The following is a 27,308-nucleotide window of genomic DNA, read 5'->3' as shown; positions in this document are numbered from 1 at the left end:
TTTCACACCAAAAATAAAAAATAACCGAGTAAAAGCGTAAAAAGACCAGGAGGTACACTACAGGAAAAAAAAATTAAATTTAGCAAAATACAGAACCTTTCAAGGCTAAACATTACGTGAAAATTCCTAATTTACTTGTCGGCTTCAGTAGAAACCAAGCGCCATCAACAAACTTTAATTCAAAATCGCGGTCTACTTCCCAGAGTTACCGCCAAAGACCGCAGGCCGACCGGCGGAGAGCACGTCGATCGATTGGTCGAGTCTAATGAGCCGGACGAAGCTCTACACCTGATTTGAGCTGCTGCTCGAGTCACTAGAGTTTTGAAAAACAAGTGCTTTTGCAAACACTACAGACTTTCCCAAAAGTGTGAGTTCTAATGCATGTTCTGTTTTCTTATGCATTTCTGTGGTCAGCAGTTACTTGATTTTTATGTGAAATCGTATGTGCCTAGGATTCTACTGTAATTCTTTAAACAAAAACGAGAGATGCAAAAAATCAAGCAATGATTATGATTAATTATTAAGCATTTCTACTGTACTATTAATGTCACGTATGATATGATATGATATGTATTGTATATAGTCTTTGCGGATAGGAGGGGTAGGGAATATCCAGGGCGTTCTCCATATTTTATTTTCCTTTTTGCGGCTTTTGATATGCAATATCAATATGAATGATATGCAGAAGTTTTGACGACAAGAGTTGTCGTTTTTTTGTCTTCTAAAGTTAAAATGTTAGATAATTATTTGGTGGTTTCAAGGGCCACTGGGAGTTGAAGAACTTTCGGTTGGGTTGTAGAATCGGTCGCACTTTCGTACGTGGTTTTGGCCGCGAACACGTGAGTGCAGCCGAGCTCGGTCCTGCGAGAACAGCGCGACCTCGATTGAGAAAATGAGAACCCAACCAGTCCCGTTACAAAACACTTTATAGGAATGAATGCCGTGCTGTAAAACGAAGGCGCACTAACAGGAATTAACACTAACGCTGATGCATATTGTTTTTAAGGTTACTAAAAACAAGCTTTACAATTCATCCATCCATTCTCTCTCTTTCCTCCAATTCAGGGTCCAGGAGGAGCCGGAGCTTGTTCTGGAAAGCAGCGGGCACAAGGTGGGGTACACCCTGGATGGGACACCAGTCCATCGCAGGGCACACACACAAGCACTCACACCAGGGCCAGTTCTCCCAAATAATCTAGCAGAATGTCTTTGGACTGAGGGAGGAAACTGGAGCACTGGGAGAAAAGTGTTGAAATAGTTCTATCTACCTTAAAATAGCTTATATGGTTTCCTGAACAAAAATTGCCATATTTGTAAATGTCACAACTGCTTTTTGTCTGTGGCCAGTCTCATGTACTTGTAGTCATTGACAACCTCTACAATATGACCATTAATTACAGGAGATTTATTAATTGGAAAAGTGTTGCATTTTTACTAAAATCAATATTCAGTTCCTTTGTTTTCTTAACATTTAACTTCAAACATAAGTCATCATGCCATTTAGTAAAATTGTTTAGAGTGGGCCAGTGATGATTTTCTGGGTGTTTTATAGGTTGACCAGGGCTGTTATATCAGAAATTTTAAAGGGATCTCTGTGTGTTTGCTCTTACAATTGTTAGTGTACCAAATATACAACAGGGAGGGGCAGCCTTGTGCCAATCCATTAGAAGTGCAGTGATTGTCAAAGATTCATTTCCCCAGTATGACCTGTTGAAACCTGGTTGTTAAGACATCTAGAATCTACTGTATTTAGAGTTTCTGTGCAGGCATCAGTGGTTGTTCTGTACTGATGTATGAAAGCAGAAAGTCAAGAAATAAGATCCCTACAAATGCCTTTGCTTGGTCAAGATGCTGTTAAACCAGATTTAATGATGGAAGTATCGTGACGCCCACTCCTCTCCCTTCTCTGTATGCAAACTGCAGGGAGTCGGTAAGTGCAGAACTCTTCCACACATTATCTGGACCTGCACCTTTTCTTGCATTAATTCTCCTAAAAGGTTCAAACACCACTGCCATGTTGATTTTAATAAACTCTTTGGATACTGGAAAAGCAGCACTACTGCTAGGTGGTTGTGGATTCAAAACGGGTATAAAACACATCTAAATCAATTGCCAGCTGTTGCCCATGTGATCAAACACAGGAGCACTATTACCATGACCTTTCTGAGAGAGATTGGCCAAGGATGTAAGATGGATCACTTTATTGGCCATGTACAATTTCTTGTATTAGGGATTTGTCTTTTACCCCAACATACCCCAACTCTCCATGAGACACACAGACAGGGCGAGAGAAGCTTGGGTTCAGAGCGCAAGGTTAGCCATTGTACAGCGCCCCTGGAGCAGTTGGGGTTAAGGGCCTTGCTCAGGTGTCCAACGGAGTAGGATTCCTCTGCCAGCCGCGGGATACAAACTGGCAACCTTCCGGTTCATAAGCCACAGAGCCACCACACCGCCCCAATGCCCAATATCACCTGTAGTGGTGGCCTTCTCTTTTTTTTCCTCAGACTGATCAGTATCTTTCTTGATCTCCCTTTTCACCTCTTTTCTGAACTGCCCTCCTTGTCCCTTGAGAAAAAGACACTTTCTTTTTAAAAAAATACATATTTGAGGCTTTTGATTACCCGACATTTGTTATCGGGGGGAAAAACCTTAAGGAGTTTGGCAGGAATTACTGAGTCTACACAGAAAGAAATGTAATCCGGTACTACAACAACATGTTCATCAGTATCCTTCAACGTGTCTCTCAACACATCCCATCGCATGCAGTCAAAACAATGCTGTAGTCGCGCAGTTGGTTTTGTCCTGGAGCTGTACTGTTCTTGTCTGAGGCATGTTTCTCTTGAACAGCAGCTGACAGATTGGCCAGAGAAGCACTGTGTTGCTAGGTGGAGGTCTTGCGAGGAAAGAGTAGGCATTTGGAATTGTCCCGTAGCAACGATCGATAATTCCGTTCAACTGTGTAGGGCAGGTCAAATATTGATAATATGTAAAAACTCTGTTTGCTTTTTTTAGCGTGCAACTGTTAAAATCTCCTAACATGAATTTAGGAGCATCTGGGGATGCAGCATTCAGTTTCTGGTTAACATCAAAAATAGTTTCAGATGCCTTTTCTACATTCGCTTTAGGGTGGATGTAAACAACTGTTATAAAACACTGTGAGAACTCTCGAGAATAGAAGGACACAAAGCGATGCTGAGCAGCTTGATGGCAGACTCACGCGCACTCTTATGGATAATAATATCGTGGCACCAGTGGTTATTTATCATCAGACAGACTCTTCCACTGTGATAGTGCATTTGCTCCTACAATGCCCTAACCCTCTCAGAGGTGATTAAAAGGAGACTCGATAGGAATATTCAGAATTGGGGAAGGATTTGGGAGAACTTAAACCAACTGGCTTTTTCAAGATCAACAAACAAGCACACTGACAGAAATTAAGGTTTAGCGACAGAACACAGGGGGTTCTTGTTTTCCTTTAGTTAAGAATTTCCAATTGTTTTTTTTTATATTCTCACCCTATTTGAAATAGCAAATTGTATGGTTTTCAGGTTTTACATTTCTCGGCTTCCAGCAACAAACCAGCACACAAGGAAGAGAGTAAGTTTGGGCAGACTCTTCCAGGCACTTATCTTTTAACATGTCACAGGCAATACCACCCTGTGCAGCAAGTTCAATGCTGATTGGAGGAGAGGTGTGTCCCTCATAGACAGTATGTCACTGTGCAGCAAATTCATTTTTGATTGGAGGAGGATTGTGTTAATCAGAGGCAGGACCACATGCCTTCAAGAGTCCAGAGGGCCACAGGTGTTGCTGAGAGAGATCTAGCTGACTCATCCCCCTCTTCCCTCTGGGACTCACAGGGGAATTTGGAAACTAATCCTAGTTACTGTTAGCTGGTGACATGTCCTCCCCAAGCTCGAGCCCGTGATTTTAGAGCTCCTTAAAGCCATTCTAAATTGTTTTGTTGCTAATTGTTGATTGATTGATTGATCCAGCTGCTTCCCGAAAGAAGTCAGCATCTGCCTTTCAGAAGAATTGGCTAAGTGGCGTGTTCCAGACCTCTGCAACCCTATACTGGTGGAGCCACTTGTTTACTGGTTTGAGGTCCAGCGATTTACACAAATGGTGGTCGGTGTGTGAAACAAGCTGCATAACAAAGCTCTTGAACTTGGTGCTCTCTGATCTTTTGAGGAACAGCTGGATGAGATCCATGGGACAAAGTGGGGAAGATAGGTCTGCTCTTATTTACTTGAGGTTTTTATTTGACATTTTTAATTTCCTGAAATGGAACAAACAATAAATGAAAAATTAAAAGATGCACAAAGGGGGGAGAAAGATGGGCTAATTACACAGGTTTTGAAAATGGGAAAAATCACCTGACCTAGCTGTCACAGTTTTTACACTGGTTGAAATATTCTTTAGCCCTACGTCTTCCCATAAGGACAGTTTCTGTTAATGAATGCAGCCAAGCATGATCTGAGTTAGGGATTTCTATGTCTACTTTTGACTGGACAAGAGATTATTTTACCTGTAGGAAAACCCAGCAGCAAAAGTCATCATGCTTAGAGTATGACAGTAACATGAATTGCCATTAAGAGGTGAGGTTACGTTCACTTCCATCTCAGAATCTTTTTTCTTTGGGGAAGTGCTATAGTAATCACAGTAAGTTCTATAAATAGTTGATTTCACTTATTTTATTACAAATAAACTATAACTTTTTTTTTTTTGGTGTAGGAGTGCCTGTTATCACCCAAGCCTGTTTTGACTGCTGGGGCTGTAAAAGCTGTCAAGGTCAGTCATGTAGGGAGGGTTTAGTTAAGAATGCAGCAGAGAAAAAGGCCGGGATTTCTGACACGATGATTGAGAAGGAAATATACATTTTTTCAAGATCCCTTTGGATTAATAAAACTCCCTGGTGCTGAGGAATAAAGTTGTGGGGCATGATCCATTTATCCAGTTGAGTAATTCTGGTGTTGGATTACAGGTATGTTGACCTTATGTTCGGATTTAAATTCCTGAGTGTAATTTTGTCATGATTGCAGAGCAGTCTTGAATTCAGACTTGTAGTTATTCAGTTATTTGTGGGTTAATTGCTTAAACCAGTCTGTGCTAAATGATTCTGGTTGTGCTTGTGTGTAGCACTGGCAGAAGTTTCAATGACAAAGACACGTCCTTGCAGACATTGTAAAAATCTTAGTGAAGCCACTTTTTTGAGCACCTTAATTAAAAGGTGATTTGGAATAGTTAATTGGGAATGGTATTTGCATTTAGTGTTGCATGCAGACATTTCATTATAGGTCTTTTCGCAAGTTAGGAAAGGAGTGACTTTGGCAAAAGTCAGTATATTGGCTTTTTCCACAGGATGCATTTACTAATTTAGTTCTGGTCTCTAAATGGGCACCACAGTTCAGCTTCTTTCTTGGCATAGTGTAAGGTGTTGATGTGGAGCTCCTATCTTCAGTTTAGTTTAGTGATCCTCTGAAGGTTTCTTGGTGTCCTGAAATATGCTTTATGTATAGATTTCTTATAGTAAAACTCTCCCTTAGGTGCTGCTGTGGATGTCGTGTTTGAAAGAACAGGCCTTTTCTTTGTCCCAATTATCTTAATCGCTAAAGGAGACATTTGAAAGGAACACAGTTTCCCTTCCTTGGGGTGGGGAGGAAATCTCTTAGATAATGTTAACCTTTCATCAACCACTCACAATAGATCTTAGAACTTGCCATTACATTCTCTGTTATGTGCTGGAACACCACGAAGGTATAAATATATTAATTATTATTTTGCAGTGTCTTTTAGCTTCTTACTTGAAGTGTCCTGGATTGGAAGAAGGCATGAAGCAAGTGAGACAACTCCAGGCTTGTCATCTTCTGCACAACAAGTTTGTGGTGGTTCTTGGGGACTCCAGTGAGTGGTTTTCTTTATGGCGATTGTACAGCGGCTCGTCTCCTTCAGTCACACAGCACTGAAAGAGCGTGGCTGGAGTCGCGCGCATGCGCACAGCAGAACAGACATCGATGTCTGGCCTCGCAGGCGAGCTGATAGTCAGGGGGCAGATGTAGTGTGGGGGACGGAGCAGTCACGCTTGTTTGGTGACAGTTTCCGAAATGCAATCCGGTATAATTCATCTGGACTTCACCTCTGTCATCTGAAGTGAGTGATTTGTACACAACCTAGTTCAAATATTAAGAAGAGAGAGGATTCTGTTTTTCAGAGTTTTGTGGTAAAACATAAATAAAGTATTTTCCTATAGAAATCCATTTCCAGAAACACTAATATTAAAAAGAAAATGCATTATCTAATGAAGAGGGAGTGTGTTTTTACAGTAGCAATGTTAAAAAACTAACTGAGAGTATTATTTCTGCCATCCATGTCCAGATTTGCATTTAACCTTCTATCATTATTTTGGCGAAGCCATTATTACAACACAAGACTATTTTCACTGCGTCTTAATAAACCAATTTTAAATCAATAATCTATTGAACTATCAGCCATATATTTTTTATATTTTTGTATAGGATCTGCATCTTGAAAATAACCAGATAGTTATGTATACCCATTCAGAATATTGTTTTTACGATCCATGATCCAATGGGTTTTTAATGGAACCCATTATCAATACATTAACAATAAGAATTATAGTTCTTTTTTTAAGAAAGATAAAGGATTCCATATTTCCAAAAAGTGGAAAATATATTTTTTAGAACATATGAGAGATTGCAATTCTAGTTTTAAGTTCACTTCCACATGTGGGAGTTTGGAACAAGCTACCCAGCCATGTGGTTGAAGCTGGTGCCCTGGCTTCTCTCAAAAACAATTTATCCGAAGATCTTGTCCAACTATCTGCTAACTATCAAATGGGCTAGATGGGCCAATCTGGTTTGTAATGGTTTGTAACCATTTCTATGCCCTATTCCACGGCCACTTCCAGTCTTGTTCTGGCTGAGTCCAAGCACACTAAGCACTAAACAGGGCAGGTTCACCATCTGCTCAGTTCTGTTTAGGCTTCTCAGGCTGCTTTTGGCACTGGAGCCAGTTGTGTTCATCTTGAATGAAGCAGGGAAGCATCTGAGTGCCTGAGCTTGTGCTGACATGGTTCGGGCTGTATAAGTAGAGTTTCCGAGTTTCTCTTTTGAATGCTGACGGTTATCATTGACTGAATGATTTTGGAATAAAGCTTTTTTTGGGGGGTTCAAGGTCCAGATCCAACAAAAGGAGTTGTGCCCATCTGAATTCGGTCACATTTTTGCCTTTTTGTAAATAAAATGCAGTTTTTTTTTTCTGTGCAGCATTTAATAATCGATTTACAATATTCTAAGTATTGCTTTATGAGCTACATGAGTCTACTATTAGATAGCAACTGCAAAATGATTTTTCTAAACATTATTGTATACTGGCAAACAGAGAAGCAATATGTTTTTTCCAGCACTTGTATAAATCGGAAACATACATTGCCAGCTGTTGCCTGTTAAATGCTATTTGCAGTGTTTCCTTAGGTGGAGAGAACTCTCGCTGCAATGCTGGTACTTAATTATGGCCAAGCTAATGTATTCAAGGCTCTCGCACAGCCAGCTCTGTTTTCTTCTGGACTTCATTCTAGATGGACCACAACGCAGGCTCTGTCTTGTCTCTGTCGCTCTCAACCCTGTAGCACAGCAAGGAGGCTCATTTTGACATTTTGCAGATTTATGGACATCTTGAATGTTTAGTTCTGAAGTCTGTTTGAGAGCCATGTTTATTTTTGCACTTACGGAATAGATACATCCTTGTTCTGTATATCCATTTGTATCGTATTACTTCCTGCCTTGACTGTTGCAGTACAACACACGGCTGTTTTCAGTTGTGCATCAGAGAGACAGCACTGTGCCAAGACAGCAGCACAGAGCACATCATGCTAGCTTTAGGAAAGCAACAAGCCAGGGTAAGATCTCTTAAAACCTTACTTTGGGCTTGCAAAGTGTTACTCAGCCTTGGCTCAGAAGTCTAAACATCAGATGTCACTAGCAGCTAATAAAGGTCCTCTGGCATCAGTTAACTAGTTACTCATACTGTTGTGCATGAACTGCGTGACTCTGTTGATACATTCAGATGTTTTAACTTTCAGTTCAGCGCTCAGTTTACAAAGACCTTGTGATGTTGCTACAGAAGGACAGCTTTCTGTCGGTGGCCCAGCTGAAATGCAAGGTAAAGAGCCCTATTACCTACTAGTCCTGGGAGACAAAATGTTTCTCCCATTTGGACTGGGTGCCAGTCCTTTTCCGTTGATCTTAAAGCAGTGATGAAACAAGACAGGAATATATTGATTTAATTTATGCAAATTGTCTGTAATCTATGATTGCTTTTTTTTACTCTCTCTTCTGACCCCATTTAGGGGGAAAGGGTTAAGGTGTTTTGAGTAGTTTATTTTAAAAGAGGGCTGGTATTATTTTAAGAGGTAATAGGGGGAAAATATTCTAAAGCTGTTCGGCTGATTGCAAGCATGTAATTTGAATGGAGTGTTTTTTGCTTGGCTGTGCATGTCAGGGAGAGCTCAGTTTTGAGCAGGACTGTCTGGTGGAAGGAGGTGTCCAGAGCCAGATGACCAATGGGACGAACTACAGGGAGGTCCGCCAGTTCCGCACCGATCACCACTTGGTGCGCTTCTACTTCCTGACGCGGATCTACTCCCGCTACATGGAGAGCATCTTGGCGGACTTCCGGGCCGGACCGCAGCCGGACGTGCTCGTGGTCAACTCCTGCGTGTGGGACGTGTCCAGGTCTTTTCTCCCCTTCCAGCAGGAGTTTCAAACCTCTTTCCGCCACACGGAATGCAATCTGAATCTGTGTATAAAATCTTTCCACTTTTAGGATGATTGATATTTCAGATTTGGGGAAATTCCCCTTGGTTGTAGAATCGAACCTCACTCTAGTTTTACTCGGCATTGATGAGAGGAAGTTGTTAGAACTAGTGTTCCAGATGGCCATGGAGATATGATTTTACCTGGATTGGAAACTAAAGGCATGTAAAACATGTAGAGTTACAATAACCAATAGTCTTTAGTTCTTGATGCATTTATTGAGATCGATCTTTCTGATTCGTCTTATTGCATGTAGCATGTCTGTTCTTCTCTTTCTGCTTTCAGATGAAGTAATCTGATTACAGCTGATTATCTGAATGCTGTTTTATCTGTAGTTTTCTTATTCGTTTTGGTTACCAGCCAGCAAGAAAATAGGAATACCCCACATAAATTAAAGCCTTATGCTTTAAGGTTAAGTGGGAATTTCAAGTTAAGTGTTTAGCGTTGCTGCCTCACAGTTCTGGGGCCCTGGGTTCAATTCCTGGGGTGCTGCCTGTGTGGAGTTTGAATGTTGTCCTCGGGTTTGCCTGGGTTTCCGTCAGGTGCTCTGGTTTCCTCCCACAGTCCAATGACATGACGGTAGGTTAATTAATTGGCTTGTGAGAAAATTGGCCCTGGAGTCAAGTGTGTGCGTGTGTGTGTCTGTGTGTCTGCCCTGCGATGGACTGTCTTCCTCTCCAGGGTGTACCCCATCTTACTCCAATTGTGTGATTGGTTCCAGCTTCCCTGAGACCCTTAATTGTATGACGTGGTTAGAAAATGGATAGATGGATAGACTGGTGACTCAAACAAGTTTGTGAATTGGAGTACTTGAACTAGAAAAATCTTTATTAAATTCTGTTCAGTGAGCAGGAACGCAAGGGGCATTTGGACAGAATTAATTGACTTTCTGAAATAAACTGGGTTATTTAGATAGCAGTTTACGAATATGGACAGTTACCATTTATGCAGAGCTTTGCCATATATTTGTGAGTCCTTTGTAAACATATAAGCAGTCTTTTTATAAACTGGCAATAACAGTAACAGTATAGTTAATGGTATTTACTATCGTGCAAAGCTGTGTAGTTTTTAAACACTCTCTTTCGGGACTGGAGTTCCCTTGGCAGAGCTGCGCAGTGCAGGTGCTGCTGGATTGCTGGTGGGCTTGCCAGCCATTAGCCTTCAGGCGCCTGTGGTGGCACTACTGTCGGGGAGAGCTGCAGCGGCTCGCAGTGGTCCCGCGTGGTCCCGCGTGGTCCCGCGTGGTCCCGCGTGGTCCCGCGTGGTCCCGCGTGGTCCCGCGTGGTCCCGCGTGGTCCCGCGTGGTCCCGCGTGGTCCCGCGTGGTCCCGCGTGGTCCCGCGTGGTCCCGAAGTGCTGCGGTTAGGTTTGCAGTGAGGAAGTCAGCTTGACAAGTAATTGGAGACTCTATACAGAGAGTAGGGGGAGGGTAGACGCAATACAAAATGAAATAATTGGAGGTTCAAAATTACTATAATAAATAATTTATGTATATTTTGGATCAAGAAGATTGCTAAATCACATTGTCAAACATTGTATCTCAAGCCTTTGAAACTCTGAGGGTTCAATCAACCATAATCACTAGGCTGTGCGTACACATTCAAAAGCTGTTTTAGCTTGGAAAATAATTTAAAATGAAATAAATCAATAAGGAAGCACACGGTGTGGTATGCGGGACGTTAATATATATACTTAAAAGCTAATAAAAATGAAACAAAGCCTTCAAAAACTGAAACAGAGTGTACTGTATGTTTCTCCTACTGTGGCGTTCAAGTGTTTTCAGTAGTTTGCAAACTATTAAATATGGTTTGTTTTGTTGCATATTGTACACTGTTTTGTCTGTCGACCAGGACCGCTCATTAACATATGGCAGGGAGGTGGTGCCGTGCCTTTCGGGCTTTCAGCTGACTGCTGTGTGTCGGCGCAGGTATGGTCCGAATTCCATGAGCGAGTACTTGGAGAACCTCCAGACCTTCTTCAGGAAGCTGAAGGAGACCCTGCTCCCGGAGTGCCTGGTGCTGTGGAGCCTGGCCATGCCCCTGGGCAGGAGGCTCACGGGAGGGTTCCTCGTGCCGGAGGTGAGCGTGGCAGAGCGTGGCAGAGCGTGGCAGAGCTGCTCGTTCGTGCGCAGTGAAGGGGCGGGGCGCTTCGGAGGGCCGAGGCTTTTCAAAATGGCAGCTGTTTCGTCTAATAAAAACCTAAAAAAATCAATTTATTTTCCAGTTGTTGCAACAGATGTTCTTCAATATAAACTCTTCAGTCCAAATTACCTTTACATTAAAAAAAAAAACACGGGTCAAGGTAAAAGCAATCCTGTATATTGCTGTCCAGGAATTTGCTATTAGCCAGAAGGGCTTACATTTTCTGAAATGTTCTTTATGACGGGGATTTTAATACCCATTCTTTAGTGTTATGGGTATCTTAAAAGATCTGTGCTTCAGTTGTGATGTTGATCAGTATAGAGTGGTCAGATTTTCAGCATGGTGCAATGCAAAATGGATTTGGTTTCTTTCGTCTTTGTGTTGGAACGGCAATTTTACTAGGCTGAATCTGTGGCTACACTGCAGGTGTCATACATCAAAGGCAGCGTCCCCTGTTACTCCTGTCTTGATTGTAATGTAATGTTTCTTTATTGGCCGTATACAATTTCTTGCATTAGGAATTCGTCTTTTCGCACACCCCAGCTTCTCTCCCTGTCTGTGTGTCTGTCTCCATGGAGAAAAGCTGGGGTGTGCGAAAAGACGAATTCCTAATGCAAGAAATTGTATACGGCCAATAAAGAAACATTACATTTCACCCCAGCTTTTCTCCATGGAGACAGACACACAGACAGGGAGAGAAGCTGGGGGTCAGAGCGCAGGGTCTGCCATTGTACGGCACCCTTGGAGCAGCTGGGGTGAAGGGCCTTGCTCAGGGGCCCAACGGAGTAGGATTCCTCAGCCGGCCGCGGGATTTGAACCGGCAACCTTCCAGTCACAGACACAGATCCTTAGCCACAGGGCCACTGCTCCGCCATTGTGTGGTACTGCAGTACACTACACTCTGACAACCTTTACCATTCTGTGGAAAGCTGTGTCTGACTTGCTTGTACTTGAGACTTTTCAAGCACAATTTAAAATAGCAATATTTGTAGTCAAATTTCTGGACATTTATACAAAATTGCTTTTACCTTTTTTTTTGTAAAGATAATTTGCATTGAGGAATTATATTGAAGGACCTCTGCTGTAATAACAGGAAAATAAATGCAAGTTGAGGATTTTATTTGAAGAAATAGCTGATATTTTGAAAAGCAGAGTGTCTGTGAAGTATGATAATAGATTGATGTACTGACTCTCTGTAAGCTTGCATTAAAAAAAAAAAACAGGGTTTATTTTAACACGCTTTTCATCTGAGTTTCCAGAATAATTGTAGATTTTCTGGCTGGTAAACACTGGCACATTTGATGTGTGTGCCATAATGTCATAGGATATAAAATTGTAGCAGTGCTACAGCAGGGATCCTTGAAACCATTATTTAAAGTAATTCAGGTCTTCATGTTCTGCATCTAATCTGAATATTGCCTCAGCTTGCCATTAGAAAGTATTTCTCTGTGACAAGCAGAATTTTGATTACAGTGTCTGTATAGCAAAGAGTATAGTGGCGCAGTGGTTAGCATTACTGCCTTCCAGTGGAGGTGGAGTCTGTGTGGTGTTTGAGTGAGTCTTCTCTGGGTGCTCTGGTGTCTTCCCACAGTAAAAAGGCATTCAGGTTAATTAGGTTTGGGGAAACTGGCCCTGGTGAGGAAGTGTATGTGTGTCCGTGTGTGTCGTCCTGTCCAGGGTGTATCTGTGCGCCCGTCGCTTGCTGGGATAGGCACTGGCTTCTCCTGCGACTCTGAATTGACTGAAGCAATTAGAAAAATCATTTATGTACGTCTTGAAATCATTGATAAATATTAAAATGACTTGGAATGAGAGGGAAGCTTTATTGCCAGGTATTATCCAGGCCAATATAAATCCAAATGGTTGATTTATTCAACGCTTTTTATTGTCTGCTTCTGTGGAAATTTCTTTGGCTTCTCCCATAAAAGTACAGAAACACAAAACAGCAAAACACTAAAGTCACATAAAATCACATGAAGTGCATGAAACCACAACAGTATGTGATGCATAAGTAAATGGATCAGTAAAGAGGTAGTGGGGGACTACAGCTACCTACGGGTACATTCATTGAGCAGTTTTATCGCAGGGAGGACGAAGTATTGGAAATCTTCTGACGTTTCTTTGACTGGGGAATCTGCAGTTTCTGCGATATCTAGAATGGGCTTGAAGCAGCCGTCGCTGGGGTTGGCTTCCAGGGTCTGGCGGAAGGCCGAGCCGGTGGTGCCCCGTGTTTCTCCCGCCCTCAGGTGCAGCACTTGAGCCAGACGCTGCGCCACGACGTGATCGAGGCCAACTTCTACAGCGCCGCGCTGGCCGACCGCCACGGCCTCGACGTGCTGGACCTGCACTTCCACTTCCGGCGCCGCCTGCAGCACCGCACGGGCGACGGCGTGCACTGGGGCCCCGCGGCCCACCGCCACATCAGCTGCCTGCTGCTGCGCCACGCGGCCGGGGCCTGGGGCGTGCGGCTGCCCGACGGGGGTGAGCGCGCCGGAGCTCGGCCCTGTGGGATCGCTCGCCCCAGCGTTGACGGGAATAGGAGCGACGAAAGGCGGGGAAAAGAAACGCAGCGTTTCGACTGTGGAGCCTTCTTCGGGTGTGTCACCCGGTGTCACCTGAAGGAGGCCCCACAGCTGAATCGCTGTTTCTTTTCTTCTCTTTTCAGCACAAAATAAACCTTTTCTGGTTCTTTTGCAGCCCATGCGTGCCGACACAGCCGCCTACTTGAACTACTTCAGTTTCCATTAATATTTACTCAGTGTTGTGGATGTAGTAGTAGAGGAGCTTATTGGCATCTGTATATGTACATGGGAATTGTTATTCGTGCTGATCTCTCAGGACACACACAGTGCAGCAGACAACACCACACAATGTAGACAGTACATTACAAACATCATAAATCATAGCAACCAGAACAATAAATACACTGTGGAGCGCAATAAATATGTAGTAGTGAAATAATGGTAGTCTATGCAAAAAGTGCACAGACTACTATGTATTTGTGTATTCATGCATTGTTTTCAGGCTGAGGTATGCCTGAACACTTTGCAAAACTGGAAACAAAGTTCACAAGCAACATCAAAAGCATTAGCATAAATCTGGGTTTCTCTAAATTCCTTCAGAAATACCTCTTTGCGTGAAGCCCATTTTAAAATATGAATTCAAAATGTAAGTGTTGAATACTGGGCAGATGTAGCAGCTATCATTGGATTTCACATAGTTTTGAATATAAGATGATGGTGCAGAGATACACGGACAAGGTTGTTCCAGTTATCTGATACTTCCTGCTACTGTTTAATAATGCACAAATAGTAAGGTAGGTAAAATGAAAATGGTAGAATTAAACTGTGTGAAGTGTGACTAAGTGGGTACTTCTTTATGGCAATGATTCCATAGGAGAGGAATGTTGTTGACGTTCTTCGCAAATGAAACAAATGGATCGCTTTACCCTGAGAGGTGTTTGTTGCAGCAGAAGACATTGTACACATTTATGGAGTGTTTAGTGAGTGAAAGTGCCGGGAGGTTTTATTACTTGTAATGGTATGTTCCACCTGCCCCTGCTACCCACAATTCCCTGCATGTAGCATATTCCATTCCACCGTGTGATGACATCTCACTTTCTTCCATAGCAACGACCTTCATGATTAGGAACCCAGTTCTGAAAATAAACCAACAGTGTGCTTTACGGTTTTGTTCACCTGTACCCACAGGAGGTGAACTGGCAGTAAATCCCTGGCTGTCCTTAGTAATTTGCCTTTTGCTGGCACTAATAGCACTTCTTGGGCTAGTGGTTGGAGTCCTAATGAATTGTCAAAATTGGGATGAAATATTAGCATCACTGTAGCATAATGAATAATTCCTGCCCAGCGCGATTGTTCGGCTGGCATCCTTTTCATGGACCAGGAAATGAATTATCTCTGCAAAGTGCTGCAGTAGGTATTCTTGAGGACTGTATGGTTTGGAGCAGGAGCCCTCATTTGGTGTGCCTTATAAGTGGATCTAAGCTGTTATGCTTCCTAACCAAAGGTACTTCGCATGCAGTGACATCAGCCCATCATTCACCCTTTTTGGTTCTGTAGAGGCAGGCTCCTGGTTGCTAAGACCCATTTCTGTTGAAGTGAAGGCATCCCTTGGTTGCAAGTTTATTTTCTCCGTGACAGGGTTTCTTAGCATATGAGCTAATGGGTCTGTTAGCTAAGGCAATGGTTTCCATACACAGCAGACTCAATGATCTCTGCTTTTTTTAAATGTGTCTGTTTTAAGTTTTCTGACCCTTTACACGCACATCCTCACATGCTCCTCTCTTGCCACTAGTTGCTAAAGGATGTTTGCTCATTGTTTATCACGAAGGTAATCACATCCAAAGAGCACTCTCCTTTCTGAAAGCATTGGTTTGAACGGTTCTGTTTTCCTCAGATGCTGATGACACTGAGAGAGCTACTGGTGCCCTTCAATTCAACATTCTGCCATCTTACCAGCCTAATCTGGACCCAGCATCTGGCTCAGGTAAACACTCAGCTTAGTTTAGTGTTTGCAATCCTGTTGACATACATTGCCATTTTTTGCATCTGGTGTTTTTATTCCTAGTTTTTTTTTCTTCAAAATTAATTTACTCTCCCAGAAACTTCCCATAGGAGAAATTACATGTGAACACGAGATATATTTTATATCCATCTCCAAGAGCAAACATAAGAAAGGTCACAGCTGTGATGAGGCCATCCAGCTCCAACAAGCTAATTTGTTTGGTAGCAGCTGATTCCTCACCAGTCCTTCAGGTTAGACTTTTCGATGGTTTTACTGCCATCCCACCAGGAGGTGTAGAAGAAATATCATTGCTTACAGTGAGTTTCAGTTTTCTGCTTCTACGCCTCCATTAACGATGCAGTGTTTGGGCATTGTGAGGATAATGTGCATGCAGATGTCTGTGTTGAGTAGCATGTATCTAGAAGTGCCATTCCTAAGAGCTGGGTGGCTTTCTTTCCATCACTGTCACGCTGACACGCTGAGGCAGTGCACAGTCGGAGAATATCTCCAGTCACATTCTTCAGCACACTACTTTTATTGTTATTGTTTTGTGTTTGTTTTCTAAAATAATGATACTGTACAATCATTACGTCTCAATGGCACAGTGGTGCAGTTTTCATTTTAAATCCAGTGTGCACGATTCACTGTGGAAATGATCCATTGTTCTTCCATTTGGGGAAGAAGCCTTTTTTCGCCAAGTTCAGCCTTTTCGGTTCTTCAGAATTGAGATCTCTCCTCAGGAACTTACAGGGACACAACATGGTAAAATTGTTTTCCAGTTGTGCTGTAGGTGCCGCCCACACCTACTGTCGGGTTGATCACAAGCCAATGTTATTAACCTCGATATTACAGTTTTGATGTGAGAGTGAGAAGGGCTTCTCTTGGCGCGATCTTGATGTAATGATAGTGAGCTGCTGCCTGCTGCTCGTCCCCAGGCCTCCCCGGCGGTGAGGAGAAAAGACTGCAGTCTGCTCACGCCAGCCAGCATGGCCGGCCCCTGAGGATGAACGCCTTTCACTATGATGGTAAAGAGCTGGCAGCTCGTGCGTTCTCATTGACGTTTCAGTAAAGATACAGTGCCCAGCGCTCTGGTTTAACCCTCCCGATTTCAGCATGTCGGCATGAGATACTTTTCTTTGTCTATTGACGGGTTCAAACCGCACTAGTAAAGTCGCACTGGGGGTTTCAACACCAGATTCCACATATCTAACATTGTTAGCCTCATGTTTATCACAGCCTTTTAGAGACTCCTCGTTTGGATGGAGAAAGCTAAACTGGATGTGTTGAGCTTCTCTGAAGGAGTGATGGAAGTCCCTTTTCCCCAAAGAGGTGTTCACGATGCTTCTGACGACAGGGCAGGGCAGCGAGGTGGAAGTGAGCTTGGAGAGTGCTGGAGAGCTCTTCCATCCACTCATCCTGTGCCATTTTGTGTTTTCAGGACCAGTGTCGGACCCAAATTCAAGTTGCCAGAATCTGGCGTTCAGATATGGCACCTGTAACAAAGAGAGCAGTTTCAATCCCTTCTTCTATGAGGACACTCTCCTGGTTGGTACAGCGTCGGGCCCCCAGTTTGTGACTGGATACATGAGCTTCGAGGAGAAGTACAGACAGGCAATGTGCTGCCCAGGTAAGCAATGGCATAGAGGAAAATGCTGTGAAATATTTATGTTCAGGATTGTTAAAATCTGCAGTTAATGAACGTCTCCAGCATTTTTCTCACCCCTATATTTTTTTAGACCTCTTGTTTTTAACAAGGAACATCAGAACAGTAATGAGATAAGCCAGAAACAATGCAACACGTGTAATAGGATTTCTCAGCCCTCCCCAGCCCCCACTACACTCACACCTGTGGTTTGTTTAATGGAAGTGACTGTTTCTGTGGATGTGTTATTAAAATCTTTTAAGGATAAAGTGCACCGTGGAAAAGCTGCACGAGTGAAAAATAATTATGCATGCCGCACATGAGCTCTTTTGTCTAAAAAAAATCTCTTGTGCAATCCTGCCCGATTTCACGTCCAGCATTGCAACGATTGTCTGATAAAGCAGAGTGCATGAGGACAGGCGAGCCTGAGGCATTTCAATTGCTTGCTCTCTTAGCTGGCACTCTTCGCTGCTGTGGGGAGAAGGACAACAGTGGCGCATCTCAAGGAAGAGGGTTGATTAATTTAATGACCACTGTTCTTGAGTCAGGAATCTTAATACGGACATAAGAGCATTTCCAAAAGAGAGGAGGCAGTCTGAGCCTGACCTGGGCTGCATGTGATCCCTGTATTAAAACCCAAGGAGTGAGAAGGACCAATCATGTAGGCATACAGTACAGCACCACTGAAACACAGCCTCATTCAGTAAGTCTTTGGAGTAATTATTTTCAGTACTATAAAGCATGTTTGTGATTTTGATATGCACTTGGGTTATTATTTATGAAAAACATACTGAAAAAATGGATCACCGAGCATTTTTGCATAATGTTTACACCCTCCCTGGCTTCAGTACGTACTAATTGTTATTCAGTAACGTGTTGACCCACCCCCTGACAAAATACTTCATCAGCAGACTTGAGCTGCATTGTAAACTTATGGGAGGAAGTGTGTCAGCGTGGCATCAGAGACCTGTGAATAGACGGGTACACCTCGAACCTGGTGCAGTTTGTGTTGTTTCAAGCACTGTCCTCGCATGCGAATGGCCTTTCACTCCAGAGCCCCTGCTGATCAACCCCGCTAATGACAAATATTCATCCGCATCCTGAACAAAATGGTAGTGCATCTGCTCCAGGAAAGATTTCTAATTTCTTGGTGTTGATTTTGTGAAATGTCTATTTATATGCTCAGTGTAGTTTGTTTTTGTACATGCATGCGATGCTCTTCACTTTGCAGTAGGCTCAAATGGATCTGGGAGTAAAGCATCCTGCAGCTCTCCCATTTGAAGCCAAAGAACAGAGATGTGCAGGAAATGTACAAATACGGTACATGTGTAAAAGCATTCTCCACACTGTGCTGATAGCATGATGGTTTTTTTTTTACTTGGTGGGATCACACTTGCAATGGGTTTGAAGAGCTGTGAATTTCCTTCTGTATTGGGTTAGTAACAGTTTAAGCTTTGCTCTTACTCGGTGTCATTTTCTATCCACAGGTCCAGATTTCAGTCGGATGAGAGTTTATAATACTTGCCATTTGCAGCTGACTCAGGTTAGGACCAGTAACCATTGTGTGATGAGGCAGAGACCAGCCAGGAGGCAGTTTGCTCCCTACAGCCAGCATGGGTTTCATTCCCGTTGGAGGTGCTGACTCAGCGGGGTGTCCCGGCCAGACGGACACCTGTCCCAGCTTTGTGTTGAGAATCATTTACACCTCTGTTATATTGTCAAACTTTTTTTACACGTTTTGGCTGTATGATTACCTGTTTTTGCACTTAAGAATTTTTATCTTATCATGAGATACTTTTTGATTTGCAGAATGTGATTTCTTATAAATGTTTAGACTTAACAGCTGCTCTGTGTTCTGAAAACAGGGGTGTGTGAATCATGCCCAGTGTTTTATACCTCCTTTTACAGGAAATGCATGTGCTGTCCTCTGCGTAGTTCTACCATTTCTGTCTCCATTTCAGATAAACCTTGCGAACTTCAGCAGATGAGCCTGTCTGGCAGATAACTCTGTGCCTTTAAAGTACAAATCGGGCCAGATCCATGCCTTCCGGGGTCTGTGTTGATCCCAGGTGTCAAAACTAGAAGTTGATCATTGTTAACTTCAGAAATGGAAAATGCGTAAAATTTTGGAAAAGGGTGGCGTTTGTGTGTTTTTCATGCTGTAGCTAAAGGGAATTGTGTTCGTATGGAGAATGTGGAAGTGGTTGTTGTATAGTGGGCTATTCAGGCTAGAGTGACTGGAGGGACAAATACAGAACCCTGTCCCAATTTTCTTCTAAATATACATTTGATTTTCTTCTGAGGCCATCAGGCCTTGTGTCAATTACATGTATAATTAAAGCATTTTTATGATAGTATATGGTTGCTGTTTTGCATTTTGTGTTTTTCCTTTAACCCCTGAGACCTCTTGGTGGTGGCAGTGAACCCCACGAAGCCCAGCTCTGGTTCAGGGGCTCCGCAGTGTGAAATCCCAAGGTCTGTAAGGGAAAGCAGTTGCCTTAACACACCACAGCTCCAGAAGAGGCTGGTTTACAGGCCAGTCAGCGGTCCGGACTGAGCACAGGAATGACCTGAATGGACACTTCTCTCAAAAGACGCCTGACAAACAGAGGGGGATTTGCATCTCGTCTTGCCTGTGACTGTATGACGCATCAGGTGAGGCATTGTTGAGAGACACCTGGGGGTTAATTCTCCTGTAAATTGCAGAGAGTTAAGCTGCTTGCATTATCTTCATAGATGTACTAATGAGCTCAAGTTATGATTAAACGCTCTTGAATGTGAGAAACAGTTTTTCAAAAGAAAACATTTAAAAAGCGACTTAAATTTTAAATAAATAGGATTGTTTTTTTTAGTAAAGTACCATCAAGTTCAAGTTTGTCATATGTACCTGAGTATGATGAGAAGTTTACTTGCGTGATTTCCTCACATGACAAATGACATAAAGGATGATATAGCACTGACATTGAAAATAACATCACAAATGATATTACAATTCTTCAAGACAGGAACAGAGTAGCAGCTATAATTTTAACCAGCATTTAGATACAGGTAGCAGCTGAGTGCAAGATTTGCTCTTTGCAAAATTCATATGCAAAATGTGTGAAATTCAGCAGTGGCAGTATTTTCAGTTCAGTGCAAAACAGAGTAGTGTAAGTCAGGGGAGGATTTAAGAGAAGTTTAGGAGTCTTTTGGCTGTGGGATAGAAGCTTTCTTTGGACCTGGAGGTCTGAGGTTTATACTCCGTGATTATGTCATTCACCCTTCTGTGGCAGCGCAGGGTGAAGATGGTCTGGATAGAAGGGAGTTCTGTACCAGTGACGGCCTCGACTGTCTCCACCACCGCCTGTAATTTTTTTTTTTACGGTCATCAGCTGAGTGATTGCCATACCAACCTGTCATGTATCCATTGAGAAGGCTTTGTATAGTGCATCTGAAGAAATGCGTGAGTTTGTGAAGACACACCAAATCTCCCGAGTCTCCTGAGGAAGTGGAGGCGCTGGTGTGCTGCCCTGATGACGTCGTCTATGTGATGGGGCCAGGTCAGATGTCCACATCCACAGCAGCCTCACTGATCTAGACAGGCACGGCCACCTCCCAGCTTCCTGAAGCCAACAACCAGTGTCTCGGTTTTGCTGACGTTGAGGGAAAGGTTGTTGTCCTGGCACCAGACCACCAGTCCCTGACCTCTTTCCTGTATTCTGTTTCATCATTTTTTGTGATCGGACCTACAGTGATAGTGTCGTCAGGGAACTGAAGGATGGAGTCGGAGCAGTGTCTAGCCACACAGTGAACTGGGAGTGGATCGGGGGACTGAGCACACCGCCTGGTGAAGGTGTTCATATTGTCTAAATCAGCCAAACCAGAGTGCAGTGCAAGGGAGATGTGGACCTATTGTTTCTGTGTGCAAACGGAAGTGGATCAAGATTGTCTGTGAAGCCAGAGTTAATGTGCGTCTATATTCCATATTCTGATGCACATTTTCTCATGGTTTAGTATTCCATATCTTAAAGTCTTTGCTCTGTGTTGCAGCTAAACTTGATCACTTCCAGATGTTGCCCTGCATGCCACTCCCATGTGGCCTCTCTGGGACGGGACGCTTGGTCTGTTGACCCTGGGAACATAACTTTTTCATTTGCCACTGGCTAATGTAGGCCACTAATCTGCACAAGATTGGGAGACTGTTTTTTGCGCCTTTATAAAAACGAGGAGGTTACAGACGTATCCAGGAAAATACAAGGAGTCGTTTGTTTAGCTTTTCTTGGAAAGTAGTGTAAACATGATCCAGGAAAAGCCTGATATGTTACAGTCATTTCTGTATTAGCGTGATTAAGTATTCTTTAACTTGAATGCAGTGCTGCTCTTTTGTTTATTCACTGTTAAAGCATATTAGCTCTTTTTCTTTTATTCCAGTACCAGGGAAAAAAATACCAGAGTTCATTTTAATTTATTCAGGTATTTATTCAAATACGGTATTCTTGTAAAAAAAACACTATTCTTTAAATATACTTTGGGCTACGTGAACAATTGAGTAGCTGTATTAAGATATCCAAAAGCAATTTAAACAACATACTAAAGGACATTGGTGATGCTCATTATTACTATTTTGATAAGTTTACATATTAAATCTGAGTGATTGAAAGAAATGCTATCAAGTATTTTATTCTATACCGGCATTACTGTTGACCTGGGCATATTTAAACAATTGAGGTAGAGAGCAGCAGCAGCATCAGTAGGCTGCAAATGGACAAGTAAGAGGTTTATTCCAGCTGAAAAGAGAAGAAAGAAAACACAATGTTTCGGCCGTGGAGCCATCTTCAGGTGTGAGAGTGTGGCAGTTTTCCTTTTAAAAGAAACTAACAAGAAAGCTAAAACTTTCTTAGCATATAAGAAATAAGACTATTGATAAGATGCCCTTTGTGGCATAGAGCGGTTTGTAACTGAGGCTCTTTGCTTTTTAATTTGATGGTGAACCTCCGGTTTATTCTTGTACTTGAGATTTTAAAATTATGCCTCTTTCCATTATGAAAATAGTCTATTGCAGCTAAATAAAAAGATATGAGTCAGATTTTAATGAGTGTGCATTTATGTTAATATACCGTCTGTTCTGGGCTACCGAAGAAAGATATAAGATGTGAAAAAGGGGTTAACTGATTTCTTTCTGCACAAAGATTTCTTGTGACACAAGACATTCCATGCTTAAGCACTTTTGAGTTATGGCAGGGATGGGAGGTAACCGATAAGAGAATCCAAGTGCAAGACAGAGCCTCCCTAACTAAGGAAAGATGAAAGTGGTCAAGGTCTTGGGAATGCCCAACCACAGGTGACCTCCCCCCATTACCATGGTAACAATTTGCTTCAGAAACGGCTGAAGTTTTGCTATATAAACTGGAATTTCTGTACCTACTGTATATTCCGACCAACACTTTGATCTTATTGTTCCTTGCATGCAATAAGCTTTTTTGTCTGTTACAACAGCTCCCAGTCCTGCAAGAAAACTGTCCAATTCAAATTCGCGGTTTGTAGGAGCACTCAAGGAGCTTCCACTGGTGGTCCCAGCAGATTCAAGGAGCTTCCCCTGTTGGTCCCAGCAGATTCCATGAAAACCCCGGCTTAATTGAATTTGGGATTTTTAAAACCTGGCGAACACTTGAATAGAACAAATGTGATGTTGAAGAACTTCCATCAATTTTGTTTGCTGTTGGAGCTGTATACCATTGATTTTGTGTAATTTGCCAGTGGTAGTGCTGCTAACAACAGTGCTCCAAGTTAATCAGCAACCATGAGACCCTCTGTTTGTCCAACACTGAAAGCAGAGATTTCACGGAGGTCACATGTCTCCTGCCATAGGATATCACCCATATAACTCGATGAGCTGTGGCTTCTTTTTTCGAGCTGCTCCTGGATAGTCAAAGCTGGGCCAGTTTTAACTGACAGATTGTGACTGCGAGTCTGGGCAAATCAAGAATTACATCATTGGCTTTGCATTGACATTGCTGGAGGAGGAGAATATTAGATGTTCCCCTTCAATGTTCGCATTTGTTTCAGGACATGATCTTTATTGATGAAATCTATTGCTCTGGCACAAGAATTGAAGCACTTCTGTATGATCAGGAAACAAAGAGTCTTTCCTGGGTTGTGGGATATCTGTAGGAAGATTGTTCTCCTTGAATGAGCTGCAGACAGACAATGGTTGAAAGAGAGCTCTTTCAACAAATGTTGAGACCAGACACTGATGAAAGAACAACAAGCCCTATAAGAGGAAGCACGATGGAAAAATATAGGTGTTCAAAGAGTTAAAGAATTTGGAAGTAAAACTGGAATACAAGATTTCACATGTAGGACTTCAGCACTACAATAGGTTTCAGAGACTGAGAGAATATCATAGTGCTTCAACTGAAGAGCTGATATAATGAAGCATGCAATGAAGCATGTCTTGTCTGTAAATTAAAGACCAGATAAATGTTTGTTCAACATTGTTTTTTGTAGCTCCTAAGGTTAGAAGCTCCCATTCAGTTGGATGTAACAAAAATAATTGGTAAGTCTTGATTTTACAAAGTCAGACACAGTGTAAGCTGGATCTCCCGAATAACACTGTTTCTCAAACACCCAACCTGGCCTGTTCCCAATATATTGTAATTTGAGCTGGTATTGCAGAATATGATACATGCTGTAATCTTTATAGCATAGGGATACCCACTACATTGACAGGTAGGTCTCAGGAAGCCTGTAAAGGCAGTGGAGCTGGGATTGTTCACCAGTGAAATAAGTCTCTTAAAAGTCCTACTGAATAAATCTTAGTCTCAATTTATTAAAAAAAGACACAGTGCTCCTTAATAATAAATCTTTATTATTAGTGTACGGTTACAGTACAGCATGACCAATGTGTGGTCTAAGATACACCATATTGAATGTAGTGCTTCAGCACATGCACACACACAGGAGGCATGGGAATGGGAGGTGGGCTTGCTATCAGGAATTTGCTGATCTAATCTCAGACGCAGTCAGTGCTGTCTCAGTATTAGGAAGCTGATGGAAGTGATAAGCTGCAAACAAAGAAAAGATGGGCATGTAGAAAGAAAAGTTCTTTGGCAAGTGTAACGTATGCTGGAACGTGCTACTGTACATACAAATGATCTAATATCGAAGAGTAAGACATCTTAATAAGGCTTTACTGAAAAAGCTGATTATCTAAGGCTGTTGCATCATTTTACTCATCACCAGAGAATCGCTAGACATTCTCCTGCAGGTTCTCATTTTACTCAGCCCAGAGTGTTGGTTGAATACAAAATGATCTTCTACCCTGAAAGAAATATTAACCTAAGGGATACAGTGTTATACATGTTTTACCTATGCATAGGTACTTATGCAACCTATGCATTTTTTCCCTGTCAACTACAAACATCATACTGCTGGAGATTCCGATTTAAAGCTGTCCTGTGTCAAACTCATGACTTGCGAGAGCACTGAATGTGGCCACTGTAAGACCACTGAACCTTACTTTTCTAGGGGCAAAGACCATTAAACAGACTGCAAAACAGTTTTCCATATATAACTGAAAGTCATGTGTACAGTCTGAATGTTGATAGTGACTTCTCATTTTCATGTCAAACTTAAAAATGAGCCTTCAGTAGATCTACTCTGTTAAACTACAGTGGAGTAGACTACTCATAATGAAATGTGGTGCTGTGGTGCTACATTTCCCTATGAAGCGTTATTAATTTTATATCTTCTTATCCTCTGTTTTGTGAAGCTACTGAACAGACAAAGGAAGCAGTTTTCAGTCAAAGATACTATGAAGGTACAGTAAATACTGCACATGTCCATCTTTTAATGTTACAACTGTGAACTGAATAATCCTGTATTTGCAGATTTTTACAAAGGAAACCTCCCATGTCAGCTCACCCCTGCTTAACAATTAGTAATAAGTGCCATGCAACTGAAAAGCATTTTGCTTAGTTTTAAAATCTCAACTTCAAAAGACTTGAATCGAACTACAAGGGTTTGAGGCTGCGTAACAAACACCAGGTGAATAAGAATACTTAACAGCTTTATTTCCTTCAAGAATCAACTTAATAAATCTGGTCACTTAAATACTTAAGTTCATTCAAGACATAAGGAACACCCTTCCTACACAAAGCAAGGATTTTAGCCTTTTCCATGCAACTGCTTGAGTGAACACTCTTATGATCAGTACACTTTTCTGAAACAAATGAACGCATTTCTCAAATAAAAAGACTACAGTAAATAAATTAATAACTTCAGTTTCAGATGCAGCTACCTCCACTCATATGGAAATAACCATTAACTAGACAAGCCATTGGACTGGTGGTATAACGTGCTGAAAAGACATTTTCAGGAATGCAATGTCCTGGCCTCTGATGAAACATAAAGGACTTTTTTGCCAATGAGTATTTTTAACATGGAATAAAGAATAAAGTACATTTTCACTGTTATGAGTAGTTCTGAGATACCCTTTGACTAAACAGAGTATAACAGATGTGATGGGTATCACATCAATTAAACAATTTCACAATTTAGTTCACATCAAGATTCAGTAAAAATGTAGAATCTAGACTAAATCTGAAGTTGTGGCGATGGGAAACTTTTTAAAAACATATGATGGTGTTTCATGAATAACGCAGATTTTATTTTTCTTTTCGATTTTGTTCGCTAAAATTACTTCTAAAGAAAAAACTCTATGTTGCTGAACTATATTGACGAAATCCGAGTGGTCCCAAACTTGAGGGGTGCTGTGAAGAGCAGCTCTGAAGAATCGGCGCTGTGGAGGAGAACAGGCTCAGCCCGCGGGGTCTGGGAAGAGCCGGGCTGGCGGGGGCCTGGCGGGGGCCTAGGAGCCTAGGAGCCGGTGCACTTTGTGCAGCTGCGGCTGCGACAGCACAAGCTTGTGAACCTGCTCCTGTCCCTTAGGGCACGGGACCATCACCTTCCCAACGTACACCATGTCCCCCTTCTTCTCCTCCTTGGCCTGCAGAGACACAACAGTGAGGCTCAGGCTGAAACGTCTCATTGACATCGGAACCGGTACCACCGATCCTACTACTGTTGTCTCAAATCCTTCATTTCTGGGGTAAACATTCATATATTACAGCAATACGGTGCTCATCATATTACTATAATCACTTTACACTACCATATGATAGGGTGCCGCACAGCGCAGCCGGCAGCAGCAATCTCTTCTCTGTACAGTAGCGTCTTTGTTGGTTTATTTCTTCGTGTTACTGTTCAGTTTATAGTTGGTGAGCAAACAAGTTTAAATTTATAAGGGACTATTTTTTGCTGGTCTGGGGAAGTTTTTAGAGATGGTAGTGAGCCAATCAAATAGAACACAATCCAGTCTGGAACATCTGTTGGGCCAATACTGAGACGCTGAGGTTTTTCAACAAAGTATTCACTTTCCTGCTTTCCTGCTGAGACAGCACAATGAATATTTTGACACTGATAATGAGACATCTACACACGTCAGAGAGAGAGAGGAAAGAAAGGCGGTGTGTGCCAAAGACTCAAGAAACTTAAACAAATCGCGTACTGATCTCTTCCTTCCATTATCCTGGCTGACACGCCACCGCTCCGGAGTGAAACAGACAAGCAGCGAGCCCAGGCCAAATGGTTACCAGAGGACGGAGATGCCTGCCTTTTGGCGTTCACAGCAACACGGCAAAAAGAGCAGGATAAAGATACCGATGTGCAAACCAACAGCTTTGGAGCGGCTGTGCGCTGGGAGCAAGATGCCCATGACTGGTATGGGTCATGGGAGAGGTATCTGTTCGGACACAAGCGCTGGCGCAACACCGTGGTCAGGAGAGGAAGTGTTTACAAGCCTGACGTCCAGCCCCTATCAGTCCCACTGCATCCATTTTACCTCCAGAGAGAGTCTCCTCAAGTTTGTGTAGGTGGGGTCTATATTCAATGTAATAAAGTCGGCGGAGAGAGTAGCCCGGACTGTTCAGTATTTTCAAAACAACTTCCCCAGTGCTCCTGGTTTTATCAAGGGAGATCTAAACCACTGTACCCTACGAAGGTCACTTATTCGTTCTCATGAATGTGTCACCTGTCCAATGAGGCTTAACAGGATATTGGACTTGTGTTCCGGATCAGTGAGAGGCATATAAATCCACTGTTCAAGCTCCACGGGTTCACCTGACCACAG

At 42.5% G+C, this 27,308-nt stretch overlaps 2 protein-coding genes across 9 annotated transcripts in view; one reads left to right on the top strand and one right to left on the bottom strand.

The window, feature by feature from the left end:
* The first annotated feature begins 252 nt into the window (after positions 1–252).
* On the top strand, positions 253–19,497 carry fam113 (family with sequence similarity 113). Of its 4 annotated transcripts, XM_015343805.2 has the most exons (13): positions 253–367; positions 1,066–1,111; positions 4,735–4,791; positions 4,889–4,984; positions 5,787–5,904; positions 8,102–8,181; positions 8,521–8,753; positions 10,761–10,911; positions 13,221–13,455; positions 15,391–15,480; positions 16,434–16,523; positions 16,937–17,125; positions 18,628–19,497. In XM_015343805.2, exons 5-13 carry the CDS (start codon positions 5,832–5,834, stop codon positions 18,780–18,782), a joined length of 1,296 nt encoding a protein of 431 aa, XP_015199291.1. In that variant the 5' UTR covers positions 253–367; positions 1,066–1,111; positions 4,735–4,791; positions 4,889–4,984; positions 5,787–5,831; the 3' UTR covers positions 18,783–19,497. The 4 variants fall into 4 exon arrangements, with proteins under 4 accessions (XP_015199291.1, XP_015199293.1, XP_015199292.1 ...); XM_015343807.1 differs by lacking the exon at positions 4,889–4,984; XM_015343806.1 differs by lacking the exons at positions 4,735–4,791; positions 4,889–4,984.
* A 4,470-nt stretch (positions 19,498–23,967) lies between these two features.
* dctn1b (dynactin 1b) overlaps positions 23,968–27,308 on the bottom strand; it is a 79,780-nt gene continuing 76,439 nt past the window's right edge. For all 5 annotated transcript variants that reach the window (XM_015343824.2, XM_015343821.2, XM_015343822.2 and 2 more), the window contains one exon: positions 23,968–26,126. In XM_015343824.2, the coding sequence (XP_015199310.2) occupies positions 25,989–26,126 (138 nt within the window). In that variant the 3' untranslated portion in view covers positions 23,968–25,988. The remainder of the gene's footprint in view (positions 26,127–27,308) is intronic.

Source organism: Lepisosteus oculatus, chromosome 1 (genome assembly GCF_040954835.1).
Source record: "Lepisosteus oculatus isolate fLepOcu1 chromosome 1, fLepOcu1.hap2, whole genome shotgun sequence".
Lineage (NCBI taxonomy): Eukaryota > Metazoa > Chordata > Actinopteri > Semionotiformes > Lepisosteidae > Lepisosteus > Lepisosteus oculatus.
The sequence above is the reverse complement of the archived record's forward strand: the minus strand, read 5'-3'. Positions and strand labels throughout refer to the sequence as shown.